Source organism: Amphiprion ocellaris, chromosome 14, assembly GCF_022539595.1.
Source record: "Amphiprion ocellaris isolate individual 3 ecotype Okinawa chromosome 14, ASM2253959v1, whole genome shotgun sequence".
NCBI classification, from domain to species: Eukaryota; Metazoa; Chordata; class Actinopteri; family Pomacentridae; genus Amphiprion; species Amphiprion ocellaris.
In genome coordinates this window covers 26,547,833-26,567,348 of record NC_072779.1, presented here as the reverse complement: position 1 = coordinate 26,567,348, position 19,516 = coordinate 26,547,833, and the positions used below count along the sequence as shown (strand labels likewise).

Genomic DNA, 19,516 nt, shown 5'->3' with positions numbered 1-19,516 from the left:
AGACTGTGTATATTCAGAGTTGACTTACTTTGCCACTGAAACTCTTGCGCTTATCTGACAAGGTCTCTGGTGCCATAAATGCAGGAGTGCCAGCAGTGCTGGATAGCAATGCGTCGTTGCCCTCAAACTGGTTGCTGACGCCAAAGTCTGCTATCTTCACATGGCCATCATCCCCCAGTAACAAGTTAGAAGGCTTGATGTCCCGATGGACAATCTTCTGGTAGTGCACTGATGATAAGAAAGAGGAATGTCATTTGTCTAGGCTGTGCCCAGAGGGTGCAGAAAAGCTCAAGTATCGAAAACAAAAGGTTTCTCCCCTGGGAAAGTGTGAATGAACTCAATAAATTTCATGGCAGTCTGACACAATAAAAATTTTTGTTTTTCTTCCTCCCTTCCGTCTTTGGGGACCCATAATATGAAAACTAGGTCATATACAGTTGAAGAGATACTGTCATATCAGATGTAAATGGCCGATATGTTATCGCTTCCGGTGTTCTCTATCAAAAACCAGCAATTTTAGTGTCTATTTATGTCCCCATTTGGGACAATCACAATTTTATGAAGCAACTGCTGTCCTCCATCCAAATCTAAACTCACATCTACTCATACTAGTAGGAGACATGAATTGTGTCCTGGACCCCAACACTTGACAGATCGAGTCCTAGAGTTACAGTATGTCACCTTCAAAAGTCTCTCAGACCCTTTCCACTTTTATGGATCAGTATGGCTATGTCGATCCATGGAGATTCTTAAAGCCCTTGGCTAGAACATACTCTTTTTTTTCTCTCATGTACACCACTGGTTCTCACGCATCGATAATTTCGTCGTGGACAGAACCCTTATCCCATCTATAACTTCTATCCAGTATTCACCTTTAATGGTGTCAGACCATTCCACAGTGATTTTGGATATACACTTTGACCTCAAACCTAGAGAATTTAGACCATGGCGTTTAGACTGTCTTTCACTGTCAGATGCAAACTTTTGCAATTATGTTTCTGAATCAATCACATTCTTCTGTGAGACAAACAAGAATGAGGACACTTCTGCATCTCTGCTTTGGGAAACACTTAAAGCAGTCATAAGAGGTAAAATCATTTCTTACACATCTCGCACCAACAGATTGCACAAAACGCGCCAGAGGGAGCTAAAAGAGTCTGTTGCTAACCTGATTAACCAATACTCAACTAAACATCAACTGACCACTATAAGGAGATTATTGGACTCCAAACAGAGCTCAATCTTCTGCTCTCAAGAGATGCAGAGCGCCTCCTACTTCAATCCCGTGGCACCATGTATGAATACAGTCACAAATCTGGCCGACTTCTGGCTCACCAACTGAAAGCCAAAATGGCCTTGAGCCATATTACTCAGATACAAGACAAGTCAGGTTCACTAACTTCTGACCCAGATGAAATCAATAACATCTTTCAGTCATTTTATTCCCAGCTTTACACTTCTGAATTCTCTGAAGATGAAGCTCAGTTATTGTCTTTCTTTAATAACTTGGACATGCCTAAGATCTCGCTACAGACCAACAAAAGCTTGACGCCCCCTTAAACCTTAATGAAATCAAAGAGGCGATTAATTCAATGCACAGCAGTAAGTCACCAAGTCCTGATGGGTACCCGATTGAATTCTATAAAAAATTCTTAGATCAGCTGACCCCACTGTTGCTTGAAATGTTTAATTGTTCTTACTCTCGGGGTTCACTTCCACTCACTCTCACGCAGGCTTGTATCTCTCTTATTTCCAAGAAGGACAAGGACCCATTGAACTGCGCATCGTACCGTCCGATCTCACTTCTATCTGTTGATGTGAAAATTCTGGCTAAGATCTTCGCTCGCCGATTAGAGTCTGTCGTGCCTGCAATTATATCTGATGATCAGACTGAATTTATTAAGGGGAGGCATTCTTTTACTAATGTACGGAGACTTCTTAGTGTTATCCACACTCCTTGATGAATTAGAAGCGGTTATATCACTAGACGCCAAGAAATCCCAATGACTTACTATTATATGTATGTGACCCAGTGTCTAGTATTCATCATATCCTTTCATTTTTAGAGTCTTTTGGTTGCCTGTCTGGTTATAAATTGAACATCCAAAAGAGTGAGTGCTGCCCTGTTAACCAACTGGCGTCTGACCTACCATTGTCCTCACTTCCTTTTAGACTTTCTGGCACAGAGATTAAATATCTGGGTATCGCAATTACTAAATCAATTAAATCGTTAAAGGAGCAAAACCTTATAACTCTGACAGCATTAGTCAAAGCTGATCTACAGAGATGGAGCAATCTACCACTCTCTTTAGCTGGAAGAGTACAAACTGTTAAAATGAACATCTTACCTCGATACTTGTATATCTTTCAATGTCTCCCCATCTTCCTCCCCAGATCCGTTTTTAGTAATATTAACAGCATTATCTCTTCATTTATTTGGGCTAGTGGACATGCAAGAGTAGGTAAATCCCTGCTACACAGGAATAGGTCATGTGGCGGGCTTGGCTTACCCAGACTTTTAGGTTATTACTGGGCCACCAACGCATACAAAATATGTTTTGGTGCACCTCACCCCAGGGCAAGTGGTATCAGCTCGACGTTGACTCATGTTCCTCATCCTCATTGCAAGCCCTGGTATGCAGCTCTTTGCCCCTAATCCCCTCCTACTTCTCAACAAATCCCATTGTTACTGCCACTCTGAAAACTTGGGCTCAGACTAGACGCCACTATGGGTGGCTGTCTCTACCCCAAGTGACCCCTATTTGTAACAATCATCTGCTTTTACCTGCTAGAAGCGACCCTAGATTTGCATGCTTTGAACGAAAGGGAATTCAACACCTTGGTAACTTGTTCTTAGACAACCAATTTGCCAGCTTTGACCAATTAGGTGATGCTTTTGGATTAAACACATCTGACTTTTTTAGATACTTTCAGCTGTGGGACTTTGCCAGAACTCATTCCCCCGAGTTCCCCCAAATCTCCCCGCCTAGTGGTGCAGATTTACTACTTGAGGCTCGCAACTTGCCCAAGCGCCATGTCTCCTACTATTATACTCTCTTGTTGACGGTGGACAAATCTGCGGTCGACAGGATCAGGACCAAATGGCAGGAAGAACTGCAGATTGTCTTTTCGGATGATTTCTGGATTGAAGCTCTGAGAGGAGTCAACTCATCCTGCAGCTGCGCTAGACTCAGTCTCATCAATTTAAAGTACTCCATTGCCTCCATTACGGTAAGGCTAAACTTTCTAGGATTTATCCAGGCAGACTGGAGGATAGATGCGATAGGTGTGCACAAACACCCTGTAACCTGACTCATATGTTCTGGTCCTGCCCCAAACTGACTGACTTCTGGAAATCTTTTTTTGACGCGATGTCAGAAATTTCAAATATAGCTGTACACCCTTGCCCTCATATAGCAATATTTGGTAAACCTCCAGATGAACTTTCCACAACAAAAGTAAAACATACTGTTATTGCATTCACCTCTTTGATTGCATGTCAGAAAATCCTTTTTCTCTGGAAGGCCCCTTTGCCCCCTTCATTTAAATCTTGGCTACAGGATGTCATGTACCTCCTCAAACTGGAGAAAATTAAATTCTCACTGATAGGTTCTTCTGATAAATTCTACTCAACTTGGAGACCATTAATTGACTATGCCAATTGGCTCCCTGCGACACGCTTCCTCGAGGGGGACGCATGATGTTGCCTTTCTCTTGTGTTTGTGTGGTGAATGCCTGCCTTGCTGCCCGTTTGCCACACGGCCCCTTTGAGATCTCCTGTGCCAGCAAATGACAATGACAGAGATGGGCATTGGCGTACCGCCGACGTCAAGATCCTAGTCCACATAGGGCTTCCTGGGTGCAAGCAACGGTTGTTATAAGTCTTAACTTTTCTCTCTACTTCCTGTCTAATTAGTATGGGTACATGTGTGCAGGAGAGTTCATACACGTGTGTATATCTGTATATATATATGTATATTAAAAAAAAGTGTTGGGGGGGGCCAGTGGTGGTGCAACAGTTAAGTCTCTGGACTACTGATCAGAAGGTCAGAGGTTCAAGCCCCGATATGGCCACTGTTGGGCCCTTGAGCAAGGCCCTTAACCCTTCCTGCTCCAGGGGCGCTGTACTGTGGCTGACCCATTGCTCTGACTCCCCCCAATTGGGAGATATGCGAAAATCAGAATTTCCCCTCGTGGGATTAACAACGGATAATAAAATAAAATTAAAAAAATAAAATATGTAGGTATATGTTTGTATGTATATGTTTGTATATGTGTATACATATACAGCTGAAGACAAAATTATTAACCCCCTATGAAATTTTTGTTCTTTTGTTCAAAAAATTCCCAAGTGCTGTTAAAAAGATCAAGGAATTTTTAGCACAGCTTTTCCAAATATCCTAGTTTAATTTTGGATGCTTACATTATTTTACTTTACACACAGAAACAAAATTATTTAACAAATAACAAAAAAACTACCAGAGTCAAAACTAGTAGCTGCCTTGATGTTAATAGTCAGTTGTGTATCCTTTTTGCTGGATAACAGCTTGCAGTTGTTTGTTGTAGTTTGTAACAAGTCTCTGACACATCTCCTGAGGAATCCCAGCCCATTCTTCTTTGGCAAATCTCTCAAGCTCCTCCAGATTTGATCCTGGTCTTCAGCTGACCCCACAGATTTTCAATGGGATTCAAGTCAGGGCTTTGTGCAGGCCAGTCTGGAGGTACTTCTTCACCAGGAGCGACGTATGTTTTGGGTATTGTCATGTTGGAAGACAAAGCAACCATCCAGACCCAGTTTTGCAACTGACTTGAGGTTTTCTTTCAAAATCTCCATATATCCTTCTTTCCTCATGATTCCTTCAATCTTGACAAGATTAACAGTTCCAGACACACTAAAGCATCTCCACAGCATAATACTGCCACCACCATGTTTAACTATAGGGATGGTGTTCTTTGGGTTATACGCCGCTCGCTTCTTTCTTCAAACATAAGCAACGTCTCTATGGCCAAAGAGCTCTAGTTTGGTCTCATCTGACCAAAGGATCTGCTTCCAGTATTCATAATCTTTCTCCGGATTGTCCTTGAAGGTGTCTCTTCTGTAGAAGTGGAGTTTTTTTCTTGGCCTGCACCCATGCAGTCCATTTCTGTATAGGGCTCTAGTGACTGTCTTCTTTCACACTAGAATTCCTGACTTGGCTAAGTCATTAACTAGTGATTTGGTGGTTGTTTCTAGCATCTTTAGACACATCTCTCACAAGTTTTCTTTGCAGAGTCTTTGAAATCGTTTGCTTCCTCCTTCTGCCAGACTTGTTCTGTACTGTGTGGCTCTCTTTGAATTTCTTGATGATACTTTTCACTTCACTTCTTGACACTTGAAAACACTGTCATAACATTGTGTACCCTTTTCCTGCTTTGTAAACATCAACAATTCTTTTTCTCAAGTCTAAGCTGATTTCTTTTGTTTTTGGCATGATGCTTTCTCATATGACAACTCAAATCCTTAATGAAGTTTTTATACTGTCTGTAAAGTGTAGGACAACCTTCAGTTTTAACTTGATTGATTGACTGATTACAAGCTGTGAGCAATACAAAGCTAAAGCACATGATTGCACAACAGTGGTTTGTGCTTGGGTTCAATAAAAAGGTCAGTTCTTAAGGGGGTTAAGAATATTGACCCTTGTCATTTTTCTAAAATTATTCTGTTATTTTGCAGAAAAACAATTAATTTATGCTATCTGAAGAAAACTAGTATGTTTAGAAGTGCTATGTTGAAAATCCTGTGCTCTGGTAAAAATGCACCTGGAAAAATTTCATAGGGGAGCTAATCATTTTGTCTTCAACTGTATTATTGAGACAGTTTGTCATGGAGCAACATAGTGGTGGATAGAATGTTGGGGACCACTATAAAAAATTGGGAATCATACTGTGGCGGATATCCACAGCAAATGGAAGATTCATTGTGACCATAAGTTGTTGATGCATCAGCAAAAAATCTGTTTGGACCAAAATGTTGGACAGACACATCTGCTGTGAACAGTAATGGAGGAAGTACTAAGTTAAGTAAACATATCACTACAACAATGCAGAAATACAATATTACAATAAACGTCCTGCAGTGAAAATTCTACTTAGGTAATAGGTCACAATCTGGGGAGTCATGGGAAGAACATTTTTATACACAAATTACTGTTCATTATTTGTACACTGTTTAGTTTTCATGGTGCGACCCACCACAACATTTTAGATGTAAAAGTGAGGTGGGAGGGGTGGTGGCAGCGCAAGTCAAGGACTTTTACCCACAAGACTGAGACTTGTGTCATATATCAAACAACAGCTTATTAGTTTTGTTGCATTTTTTGACTTCAGTCTTTCTTTCACTCAGTGTTCGGTTACAAGGCACCAACATTGCTTCGCTAAGTTTAGGCACCAATACTCCTTGGTGAAGTTTAGGGAAAGATCAAGGCTTGGCTGCAGACTCATGGCATCCATTTCTGATGTTGATAGATTTTTATAGGTCTTGACAAATAACATTAAAAAATATCTAGGACGTTCAAACATGATGCCAAGGAGTCATGACAAAGCAGCCGAAAGGGACAAATTGGGATTGAGACCAGGCTCCACAAGCCAAAAAGGTTGGAAATGATTTTAGTCTTTCAGAATACATTGCATTTTATATTTACCATAGTTAAAAACCTTTTTAAAAAAGTGAATCAGTAACTAGAGCTATCAAATAAATGTAATGAACTAGAAATCAAACAGAATCTCAATAATAGTTAGGTATAGTACTTGAGGACTTCTGTCCAATCCAGCATTCACGTGTTTAATAAAAAGTAATAAGCTACAACAACATTTTGTTCTATCTGTATCATATTAAAATCAATTTTCTAGATTTTAGGGTAGGAACACAAATCACAGTTTTCTTTCCTTCTCCAGGGAGGAGTTGATAAGATACAGATAGACCTCTAATTTATATTAAATAGCATATAGGAGACAGAAATTGTGAACACAGCAGGGCAGAAATTATTTCGTTGACCTTGGTTTGATCGCTGCAGTATGAGAATGATAAGAGGACTGCACTGAAGGTTATCTTCTCTCAGCTTTATACTTAACAGCCATTTGGAGCTTAGCCTTGGCCACTTCACTGATTGGATAAGCAGTGCCTTTTGTCTGAGGAGGTCTTAATGGAACATGGCATACTTGACTTATGAAAAGGCCTTGGCAATTGCATGTTGCTGGCATGAATAATTTAGGTTAAAGAGGACATACTATTTTATTTTCATTTTGACACAAATGGCACATTAAATACAGGTGATCAACAGTATATCAACAGACATTCACTACTGAGTTAGTTATGCAGCCCATAAATGTTCAATATCAAATAAAGAAGTCATTATAACATAAGTAGTCACATGAATGAATAGTGTATTTATCAATTAAACTAATTATTAGTAAAATAATTACTAAGCTTATAAACATATTATGATGTTACATCAGTTGTTCTCAAATGCTTTATTTTTAACATTTTGATTTGATATTAGACAGGATTTTACAGACAGCTTCAACCATGACGTTAACTCTGTGTCCCCCAAGACATCGACAGTTATTAATTTCTATTAGCACGTAGGAAATAGAACAGTGGAGGTTTCTTGTGCTAGCCTTACGCTGAAGATAGCATTGTCATAGAGGACAAGACTGCTACTCAATGAGGACACTGAGAGGGTAAAATATGTCCCCATGACAACAACTTGTCAACCATAAGGTAGCCACAGCCTAAAGCATGCCCTGCTTTATTGTCTAGTTTACTCAAAATACAGCAGAACTGACTAAAAGAACATCATGCTGTATTGGAGGAGACTTGAGCATGGGTTTTCTTCGGGTTCTCCAGCTTCCTCCCAAAAACATGCTGAGGTTAATTGGTAACTCTAAATTATCTGTAGGTGTAAATGTAAGTGTGACTGTTTGTCTATTGTGTAGCCCTGTGACAGACTGGTGACCTGTTCAGGGTGTCCCCTGCCTTCACCCTAAGACAGCTGGGATAGACTCCAGACCTCCGCGACCCTAATGAGGATTAAGTGGTGTATAGATGATGGATGGATATGTGGTATAACATTAAAAACGGATTTTTAGAAAAGAGCATTTTGAAATCAGGAAAGTGTAAATTAAATATATTTGTTTGAAATTTGTTTTGGTATTTATTTGATATTGAATATTTTAGGGTTTCATCAACATATTTTAGGTTTGAATTGGAAATTCATCTTTCCTCTAAAGAAAAGGTCAAGTGTTTAAAAGTGCTTTGTAACCAGCAGTACCGGGTTCATTCGCCCTTCTGAAGCACTCTTGAGCCTCAATCATGATGATGAATGAGGTTTAGACATTCAACAAGTGCTTTTAGATGAAATGTATAAATGACGTGTTTTCTTTATTTCAAACGTGGACCTCAAAGCTCAGACAGAGGCAGCATCAATCGCCAATCGTTAGGCTCAGCCTGCTGAAATTGATCATCAACAGCAAATGAGCACCCAGCTTGAGACAAACCATTCCACTAAGCATAAGCTCAGTACTGATGAGGAGGTGGACAGCAGACTGCAGCCAGATCACAAGGTAAAATAGCACAGGGTCAAGAACCATTTGTTCTTTAAGATAAAAAGGAAACTATTATCACTGTTTTGTAAACGCAGAAAGACAGCATGTTTTAGGAAATGTTTCTGCCAAACTTTGAATATCCTAATGTATAAGAGACATTATTAGATATGTCATATCTAACACGTTTCTAGCTACTGGAAACACCTTGAAAACTACATCTAGGTGGCACGAAAAAAGTAATCTGCAAAAATGTGCAAGTTTATTTTACCTAACACTTAACAGAAATGCTTCACAGAGCCACAGATAGGCCACACTCTGATTTTCTTTAGCCACTTTGTGTGTGGAGCTACTTACAGTACTCCATGCCCAGGATGACGTCTCTGAAGTACAAGCGAGCTTGCTCTTCTGACAAAGGTTCATCTGAGGGCACCTCCATCACTGGACTACAAATCCACCGCAAGCAGAGAAAACAAACAGACACACAAACAGTGTGGCAGAAAATATACAGATTACGTGTATTAGTGGTACCATGATTGGCACTCGAGATATTCAAATGGAATGCAGATTTAATCATCTTTGTCAAACATCACAGACTGTCAACAGTAAACAGTAAATCTAACCCAAGACAGTTTAATATTTAAATGGATGAGGTAAGACTCCTTACTATGCAAAAATAAATTACTATGTATACTTAAAATATAAGTAAAGATTATTTTTTTCATAGATGAATACTTTATTATCACTTCAGTAACATTTGTCACTATAAAGCATTAGACTGACAATGGCTACAAGGCTATAAACTCAAAAAAATGCTATATTGGATCTGTAAGCAGTACGCATGTTTATTATGTCTTTGTTAATTACAAAAACTTCTCCTTTTTGAAATATGAATAGAAGTTCCACCACTGACATAAATGTAGGATGGAAACAGGGATTTTGTAAAAGTATAAAAAAGAAAATGTGTAAAGCAAAAGCAATGCAATACAATTTCAAGTTAAATCTAGAATAGCTATGACATTTCTTAATCAAGACTATTATTTATTAGCTGATGACAATTTTGCAGTGTAATGTATCACATATTTAGTAAGTGTTTAATAGGGTCTCCCTTTCCCACATGGGATTAGAAGATGGAGCTACTTTACAAAACAAGGCACTCAGTTGTTTTTTTTTTTTTAAAGGAAAAAAACTGCTTCCAAATAGCATTTTTCTGTGGAAGAAATCATGACAAAGTGCTGTTTTTCTCTCATGCTTTCTCCAAGTCATTCATGTGTTTCATATGTGAATAACCAGCTCAGTCTTTGTGTATCATCCATTTACAAAATCAATATCTGTTTTCATCTTAATAAAGTATTGTGCAGCCCTCAGAAAAAAGGACTATAGAGAGCTCATCGCTCTGCATACCAGAATAAACACAGAGTCTCTGAGCAAACCAAAGTCATGGTTTTAGCTCTAAAACCCAGCCTCAACAGAGTTGCAGAACAGTTCACTCGTGTCTCTTGACCACAAGCTAATAATTTGTTTATTACAAATAAGTATCATTGTCTTCAGCCAGCTTTCTGCAAGAAACTGACTCCATACTCAACTGCACATATACTCCAGTGAGCCTAGTTCCCATATAAATGCTTTAAAACAGAATGCAAAATTATGCAAATACAGCAAGGACATATGTTTATACAGTAATGTTATACTGAGGTATCAATAATTCTGTGTATATCAGATATGAATGCTACAAATACAGCTGAAAAAATGTTCTTTGATTATGTTAAAAAACATTTATTGATTGTTTATATAGTGCTTGAACACGCTCAGGGGGGTGTTGGAATTAAAATATTACTAGTTTTAGTAGCATGGAAACAATTTTACTTGATTAATGACTTAAGTATGAATCCACTGTGTAAATGTACTGTAGACTGACTAATATTTTGTGATTTGAAGAGAAAACCTACACTACTGGTCAAAAATTTCTAGAACGCCCCAACTTTTTCATTTTTTTAAATTGAAATTCAAGTAGTTCAAGTCCAATGAATAGCTTGAAATGGTACAAAGGTAAGTCATGAACTGCCAGAGATTTAAAAAAAAAAAAAAAAAGAAAAAAAGGTAAGGTGACCCAAAACTGAAAAAATAGGGTACATTTCAGAATTAGAAGGCCTTCTTCAGGGAACAAGAAATGGGTTAACAACTTAAAGCTGTTCTGCGGCAATGGAGGTTGATCAAGCCTTGAAAGCTGGTGCAACTCAGTCCTACAGGTGTCCCAACTTTTCTTGATTACTTACAACCCCTAAAATGGTGAGGAAAAGACAATTAACAATAGAAGAGACAGACCATCATAACACTTGAAAAGGAAGGTCTTTCCTACAGACAAATTGCGAAAAAAGTCAAGGTGTCAGTAAGTACAGTTTTCTTCACCATCAAAAGGCACTCAGAAACTGGGGGAAACTCTGACAGGAAGAGATCTGGAAGACCTAAAGCCACAACAGAATCAGAAGACAAGTTCTGTTGAATCAGAAGACAAGTTTCTGAGAGTCAGCAGCTTGGTGATAGGTGGCTCACAGGACAACAACTTCAAGCACAGCTTAATAGTGGTTGTAGTAGGAAGTCTCACTTTCAACTGTGAAGAGAACACTTGGAGTTGCAGGTTTCACAGATCGAGTTGCAGCAAGAAAGCCACTGCTCAGACATCAGAATAAGAAAAAGAAGCTTGTCTGGGCCATGAAACACCGCTAATGGACTACTCAAGACTGGAAGAAGGTATTATGGACTGATGAATCAAAATTTGAAATCTCTGGTTCATCACGCAAGATATTTGTACACCGTCGAGTAGGAGAAAGGATGGTTCCTCAGTGTGTGACATCAACTGTCAAACATGGAGGAGGAAGCATGATGGTCTGGGGCTGTTTTACTGGATCCAGGGTTGGTGACTTGTACAGAATGAGAGGTACCCTGAACTAAAATGACTACCACAGCATTCTGCAGTGCCATGCAGTAACCTCTGGTATGTTCCTAGTTGGTCAGGGGTTCATCCGACAGCAAGATAATGACCCAAAACATAAGTCCAAGCTATGCCAGAACTACCTCAGGAAAAAAGAACAAGATGATAAGCTTATAAACATGGAGTGTCTAGCACAGTCTCCAGAATTAAAACCCCATGGAGCTGGTTTAGGATGAACTGGACAGAAGAGTGAAAGCAAAGTAACCTTCAAGTGCCACACATTTATTGGAACTTCTGCAACAGAGTTTGGAAGAACTTTCTGAAGAATATTTGATTTCCATTGTGGAAAGAATGCTACAAGTGTGTTCAGCTGTTATATCTGCCAAAGGTGGTGAGTTAAAAGTTTGATGGGTTAAAAGTTGGGAATACATTTTGGTTTCCAAATTGTTTTTGTTTTTTTTTTTACTTCATCTGTATATTTGTTCTGTGCTTTTATTTCAGAATACAATGATGTTATGATCCCTGCTCTAGGCCTATTCTTCTCCTTCCACATTCCTCATTGTCTCTCCTTCCTGTCTTTGTCATCTGCCTCTCTTGTATTTTTCTCACTCATTTTGTCATCTCTCTCCCTGTTGTCTCTCTCTCCTTGTCTTGTCCCTCTGGCTCCCTCTGTTTGTGTCTGTTGGTCTCTGCGTCTGTCTGTCTCCCTTGTCTCACTCACCTGCATCTTGCTGATTGCAGTAATGTACATCAGCTGCAGTAATTAGTTCACTCCTTTCACCTGTTTTCTACCTCTCCTCCAGCTATTTGAGCTCTGTGCTTTCATTCGCGGAGCTTGTGAGTACCCCTCCTTAGTTTAGTTTTGTTAATCCAGTTTAGTATTGGTTGACTTCCGTTTTTGTATTCATAGTGTGTGTTTGTCAGGTTTTGAGTAGTTAGGTTTAGTTTTGTTCTGCCAGTTCAGCTCTCCATTTATGTACTAGTTTAGTTATCTTGTTAAATAAAACTCTCTCCGTTATTCACCTGTCTGCCAGTCTCTCTGTGTCTGCGCCTGGGTTCTCCAGCTTCTCCCGTAACAAACGAGACGTTATCATGCATAATTTACAATTAAAAAAAACTGTTCTAGAATTTTTGACTGGTAGTGTAATTCAGCGAGTCCATCAAGTTATCTCAAGTCCTTATTAGATGTCGCAACACTGTTTTTCATAGTACCAGAGTAGCAATAAATACAGTATCAGCATTAGAGATCACAACACTAATACTAGAAACATGTCTACTGCTGTTATGGTACAGGTACAAATATTAGCAATGTGTGTTAGATGTGGTAGAATTAGTTGCACCAACAGTCGTAGGTACCACCGATGGAGAAGTCCACAGCCACACATCAAATCTCATTGGCCACCCCAGATCTGGTCAGATTCAATCACTGAAAATCCAGCGTTGCAGTAAATGCATCTATGATATCTGAGTTTTTTTTAATTTGGGAGACTTGTAGCAGTGACATTGTTGTGTGTATGGCTGCATTACAGAGCATGGCCTCTCTAATCATTGAAGTAACTAGAAAAATATGACAACAGTTAGCTATGCAACACTGAAAACACATTTGAGTGTGCCATATGTTGCTGTAGTTATTCGCAAAATTAGCATTACTCATGGTCTAAAAATTTTCAGTATTAAAACCATAAATGAATTTGGTCTTTTGCTAATGGCTGAACTTTCCCCTTCCGACATGCCACAGCATCTTCTCCTGGGCTGTTTTAGCCACCCAGACAACGAAAACGCTAATTGTGCCTGTATTAGTCTATGCACATAATAATTTGCCTTTATTTGTCACAAATAGCGACCCTGGAGCAGGAAGGGTTAAGGCCCTTGTTCAAGGGCCCAACAGCGGCCGCATTGAGGTTTGATCCTCTAACCTTCTGATCAGTAGTCCAGAAACTTACAGAAACTTAGGATTAACTGTAAAAATACAAAACCAAATTATATTAGTATTTGAGTTCTGAATTCTCATATGGACATAGTTTTCAATGACCATCTATAATACAACAGCATAATAGAATTCCTTTAACTCAGCTACGTGTTTTAGTTTTTGTGCCACCGCCACCCTGAGATATTTGTTTCCCCATCTTTCGACCCCTACAAAAAAAGTCTGAAGGGACCCCTGCCACCAGTATTAGTAGAAGTGTTAATAGTTGTAAAATGAGCAGTTGCAGCACTTAAACATCGTAAATATGAAAGCAAAATAGTTCTTAGCTATACTACATGAATGGTATATCAATATAGCACGACTATTTATCGAAGATATAGTAAAAGCTGTGTGAATCAGTCAAATATCTATCATCTTTTCCCCAGAGGCAAAGAGAGAGGAAACACTTTCGCTTAACAAAAAAGTAAACAAATAGGGCCTGTCTTTTTTTGTAAAAGGAGAATATGACTTATGCATGCACATATGTGAATAACACCAGCTCCCCCCTCCCACCTACATTCGCTTATCAAAACAAAAGGTCTCAAATCATTAGATCATCGCAATTTTTAGTGGTGTAGGAAGGAACGACTCATGCATCAGGAGCTGAAACACTTAAAGGGCTGGCTCCCACTGGTAATAACTGTGAAAACCTAAGAACATTATGAATCACTTTGAAGCCTGAGATGGAACAAACACCCGCACTGTGTCAGCCTAGAGTCATGAGGCAGAATGAGACCGAGGCAGGGATGCAGGAATGAGAAGGTGAAGGTGGGGGAACAGAGGGATGAGCTTTAAATTATTCAAAAGTAAAAGGACATGCTCTACTCACCCTTTACGCATCAACTCAAACACTGTCAGAAAAAAGGAGGGAGAAGGAATCAGGAACACATAAGACCAAATATTTTATTCATCTATTCATTTGTTCAGCTGGGTTTGACCACTGCTGCCACTCAGGCGATGCCCAAGTTTCACATCAATAGTCTTCATTAGCTCATAAAGAATTTGATGTTGCACAAGAACAAACGTCCAAGCAGTGACTTGGAATTGCCAATGGAAGGTTGTCTGCATGATGTGTATGCCCTGAGGTGGTGTGGAAGGAAGCAAGAGATGAATTCTGAATAAATTATATAAACACTTGTTGGCATATGTGTCAAGAACCAAAGGCAGAGAAAAAAAGACGGCAGGGACAGAGTGACAGATTTGGACAAAGAAAACATGTCGTGCATACCCATGTGAAGATTGTCCTCCGATGGATCGTCTAGCACCTGCAACATTAACATAATCGCCATGAATAGAGAATATTCAGTTGGAAACTCCAAAGGTACAGGTGATTGTGAACAAAACAAAAACATATATCAAAAAAGATAAAATAATAGAATATTTTGACTTTCTCTGGATTATTTAAAATCTGACAGCATGCATTCAGGACCAACACAGTGCAGATATTGAAAGTCTGTTCTTCCTTGAATTCTCTTAGTCACATGAAAGCTGCTTGTAATTCTCAACAACTCGGACGCTGCTGAGAGCTGTAATTTAAAACACCAGCTTGGCATGATTGGTGCAAACTGACATCTCTGCAGTCAACACTTGAATGCACCTGCACCAAGTGCAAAAATGAGCTGCTGGGTCCCTTTAGCCCCAATTCCAATGACTCTCTGATCAAGTTTTGAAGTTTTTCTATTGAAGAACACATTGATTACACCACAGCCATTTAACACCTATCACCCAAAATGCAGATTTTAAAAGTTATTGGACACATGGCTACTAAATGGTACTTGGGAAGTTGTTCATCGTACCAGCTCAGATGTGGCTCACAGGTGCCAGCAAAGACAACTCCGTCTCAGTCATTTAGACTGAGGTGAAGTCAGTGTGAGTACTACAATGTGACCATGAAAGACAGAAATGAGTCTAAAGCAAAGCTGTCAGAGTGATAAAAATGTAGTTGGTTTGCCAGTTGTGTGCAGGAATATGAGAAAATAGCTGTATTTACATGTAATTGTCAAATAGATTTAAAGCAAATTTTTGAAAACATTTTTTTAAAGTTATTTTTTTGGCCTTTTGTTTGCTTTATTTGATAGGCACAGCCGAGAGGCAGACAGGAAAGCAGGGAGAAGAATGAGGGGAAGACATGCAGTAAAGGGCCGTGTGCTGGAATGAAACCCAGGCGGCTGCATACATGGGTCAGATAGCCCATTTTTGAAAACATTTTTAAAAAGGTGAGTTAGGTTTGTCTCCAATAACTGCTTAGACACAACTGACTCTCTGCACGTAGACTGTGAGTATAAACCTGCTTAACATCCCTAGCAAATGCAGCATGGTGAATGCAGACGAATAGAAGAGCATTCTGTGTGCTCATATCCAGCCAAATAGGTAGCCCACCCTTTACTGCTGCTTAAGGCTAGCGGCTCCAGACGTGTTGTTCAGTTTGACAGCTGCTGTGGTTGCATTGTGAGGAATGCAGCACCTCCAAGTCTGAGGCCATGGATTCTCTGCCGGAAACCGGTGGACTGCTCCCTCCGGGTTGGAGGGGAGTTGCTACCCAAAGTGAAGGAGTTCAAGTATCTCGGGATCTTGTTCACGAGTGATGGGAAAATGGAGCGAGAGATGGACAGGTGGATTGGTGCGGCGTCAGCAGTAATGCGGGCATTGTACCGAGCCGTCGTGGTAAAGAGGGAACTGAGCTGCAAGGCGAAGCTCTTGATTTACCAGTCAATCTATGTTCCAACCCTTGTCTATGGTCATGAGCTCTGGGCAGTGGAGGAGCCAGTTGAGGTGGTTTGGACATCTAATTTGGATGCCTCCTTTGGAGGTCCGCGTGGGAAGAGACCCCGTGGCAGACCCAGAACTCACTGGAGGGATTATATATCTCGTCTGGCCTGGGACCACCTCGGGATCCCCCAGGAACAGCTGGACAGCATTGCTGGGGGGAGGGACGTCTGGAATGACCTGCTTCGCCTGCTGCCTCCTGGCTCCGCATAAGCGGAAAAAAATGTATGGATGGTAATGCAGGTACCGAGTTTTGAGAATTAAAAGAGAGAGAGTACATCTGCGATGTCCTGAAGTTCTTTGTTTTTTTCTGCAAATTCTTTCAGCCTCTTTCTTTATAAATGAAAGATCTGACAGGATTTTGGCAGCAAATTCTCAAGGTTCATGTCACTACACAGTGTGAGGACCCTTTTACAGAAAGTTCAAATCCATTGGAAGAGTAAAATGTCAAGGGATGATGAGATGGATGACATACATGGCAGCAAGAGTAAGGAACATTTTGGTGTCTTTCAAAAGGCTCTACAGTTATTGCACAACAGCCTATTCATACCATATCCAGGCGCAATGTCACTGAATCCGATTTTGCTTATCTCATGCCAATGCGTTGGTTGAAACACAGCCGTGGGGGAGCAATTTCAAAATGTTATGATTTAATATTAGTGTGGTGTAAATGAGGCCTTAAGGTCCATTCTTGTAGTTAATATTGAGCCTTAGTGGAAATATTTCCACAAATATTTAATTACATTCACACAAACTGGTTGACATAAAGTAAGCAGGAGCTGTCAGGGCTGACAATCCGGCTTCAGCCAGGTTCATGAAAACAGGCATTCCTACTGGACTGCACAGCTCAGGCTTTGCTTTAAGGTGCAAAGAAACTGCTCACAGCAAAGCTGTTTAAATACAATGACCTGGTGAATTTAAATGGCCATGGTGACGTGTCTGTCAAGGACACACAGTGCTACAGATCCTGCTGGAAATCACCTGTAAATTGACAATAACTAACACGTTAGTTTCAGCAGACCTTGAAACTGTCACAGTGTAAATGTTTGCTAACACAGTTCAACGAAGTTCACTTAAATGCTGTTCCTTTTGCATTACCACCTGTATTTCTGTTTTTGTGCCCAAAGTACAAAATGTTCTAAACAGTAGATGAATTGCTGTTGGTGCATACAAAAAGCAGCCCATTAAAAGCATAGTCATTTTCTGTGAAGCAGATGATTATTGCAGTGACTAAGATGTATTAAAAGGGGACCTCGGCTTTTGGGGAAATGACACACATTGAGCTTGGGATTTTAATGGAACTGTCTACTCTCAGAACAACTGAATGCCACGGTGAGAACAGGAACGCTTTGACTGTCTCTTCCCAACCATCTGTGACAAATGACCATATCACTTTCATCAGTTTTAATCTTTTCCACTCAGCGTGGGCTTTAATGTTTCAAAACGAAACAGTCTATTCATAATTAAGTGGACTGGACTGCCATCTCACAGGAATCAGTTGGATGCATCTAATGAATGTGATCCTGACCCAAGCACAGCGCATTTAAATGGATGAACAGAGATGGAGAGACAGGTTCTCCTATTCCCCACATATGCCCATTATGAGAGTGAGAGTGTTCTCTGCTAGAGTGAGCACACACAAGCACAAGTACTCCTCTGCTACATAAAAACTCTGGCACGCATTTCACCCAAGCAAGCCAGACTATTTTCCCACTGACTGACTGCATAAGCTTAACTCCCGAGCACAGCGGCGGTGCCCCCACCATCTGGCCCCAACTGAACAACACTCTGGTGATATCCCAGGGGAGCGGTGTGCACCTTGAGTCACGTCTTCAAAATTGCTTATCATCTTTCCAAACAACCACCTCTGCAGATCCTGAAAGTCTATCCATCTTTTAAACTTCCAAACTCAGTTTGAACTTTAAGAATCCATTTACAGGGTGGGAGCTTTTGTTTTTCCAAACATCATAAGCATGATAAATGTGCCGCAGAGTCAACCTATCACATTTTGCCCACCCGCTTCCTGGCAGCACAGGGCTTATACACCTTTTTCATCTGACAAACTGATTGGACATAAATACGCACAGCAAGGACGGTTACCTGATGATAGAGTGGTAAAGGATAATCTGAGCAAAGTAGGTTTTAAACCTGTTGTGAATGTCCACCTGCTACTATCCAATATGATGTGACACATTATACTAGGGCAGGAGATCACTTACTTTAATTCAGCTTAAAATATCAACAAAATAGAAAAACAAGTGTGAAAAGCATGATTCATTTGCTGTGGCATTTCCGATAAAATAGCTCCTATAGTATGTGAAGGTATATCGTAGGGTGACGCACATTGAGATGGGGGTGCTATGTTGACACTAGTTAGGCTAGTTTAGCACATGCTAGCTATGTAACATACAGAGAACACACATACTGTGGTGATCCATACATCTTATAACAAAATATTTCACTAAACTGGTTTCACATGTGGCTGAATAATCTGTTTTTGTCACAATGTTACTGGAAGATAAAAGCTGATTAGCCTCTGATTCTCTTCTCTCCTGCGGCTGAAGTGCAGCTTACATCCATCTATAATGAAATACAGTTACTTGCTTTGAACAACAGGGGCATAGTGCATATACAGACTTACAGACATGAAGCAAAACTATGTGGAAGTGAAGCGGAAAAGCTACAAGCTCCAAGAGTTCCTCCCAATCTACAGTACAGTTAACAGCATGCTCACAATAACAACGCTAACATGCTGATTTTTAGCAGTGTTTTGTCCAAGTGTCACTCAGGAAATATGTTGTTTTTTGCATGTTAATGTTAAAAAATAAATAAATAAATAAAAATACAGTTTGTTTCATTTTTTACTGCTTTTTGCTTCAATTCATCTAAACTCTGCTCAGCTGGTGAGGCTGTTTGGACAACTACAATTTGACCACTTTCCAATATTAATACACCACTACATCTAATCGCATTAAGTCTAATAGGACTACTGCATGGGTTGGCATCTGAATGTAAGTGCAGCAATCATTTTCTTTTTTGTCCTCAACAACAACAAAAACACAGAGAAGCCCTCACCTCCACCAGCTTTACAATGTTGACATGGTCAAGTTTTTTAAGGATGGCAATCTCTTGGTAGACCCTTTCCAGGGGTCCTAAGATTTTGGGATGCTCCCCCTGGGCTGCCTTTGGTCCTCTTGGGGGTGGGCGACCTGCAGACCACCACAGAGACACACATGCTCAGTCTTGTTATAACACAATTAAAATTCTGACAT

At 40.0% G+C, this 19,516-nt stretch overlaps 1 protein-coding gene across 6 annotated transcripts in view; it reads right to left on the bottom strand.

Moving 5' to 3' along the window:
* Positions 1 to 19,516, bottom strand: part of camkk1a (calcium/calmodulin-dependent protein kinase kinase 1, alpha a) — a 114,450-nt gene that overhangs the window by 23,170 nt on the left and 71,764 nt on the right. For all 6 annotated transcript variants that reach the window (XM_023264793.3, XM_023264795.3, XM_023264794.3 and 3 more), the window contains 5 exons: positions 19,320 to 19,453; positions 14,707 to 14,743; positions 14,308 to 14,329; positions 8,938 to 9,026; positions 29 to 228 (listed from right to left, as the gene is read on the bottom strand). In XM_023264793.3, coding sequence (XP_023120561.1) covers positions 29 to 228; positions 8,938 to 9,026; positions 14,308 to 14,329; positions 14,707 to 14,743; positions 19,320 to 19,453 — 482 coding nt within the window. The remainder of the gene's footprint in view (positions 1 to 28; positions 229 to 8,937; positions 9,027 to 14,307; positions 14,330 to 14,706; positions 14,744 to 19,319; positions 19,454 to 19,516) is intronic.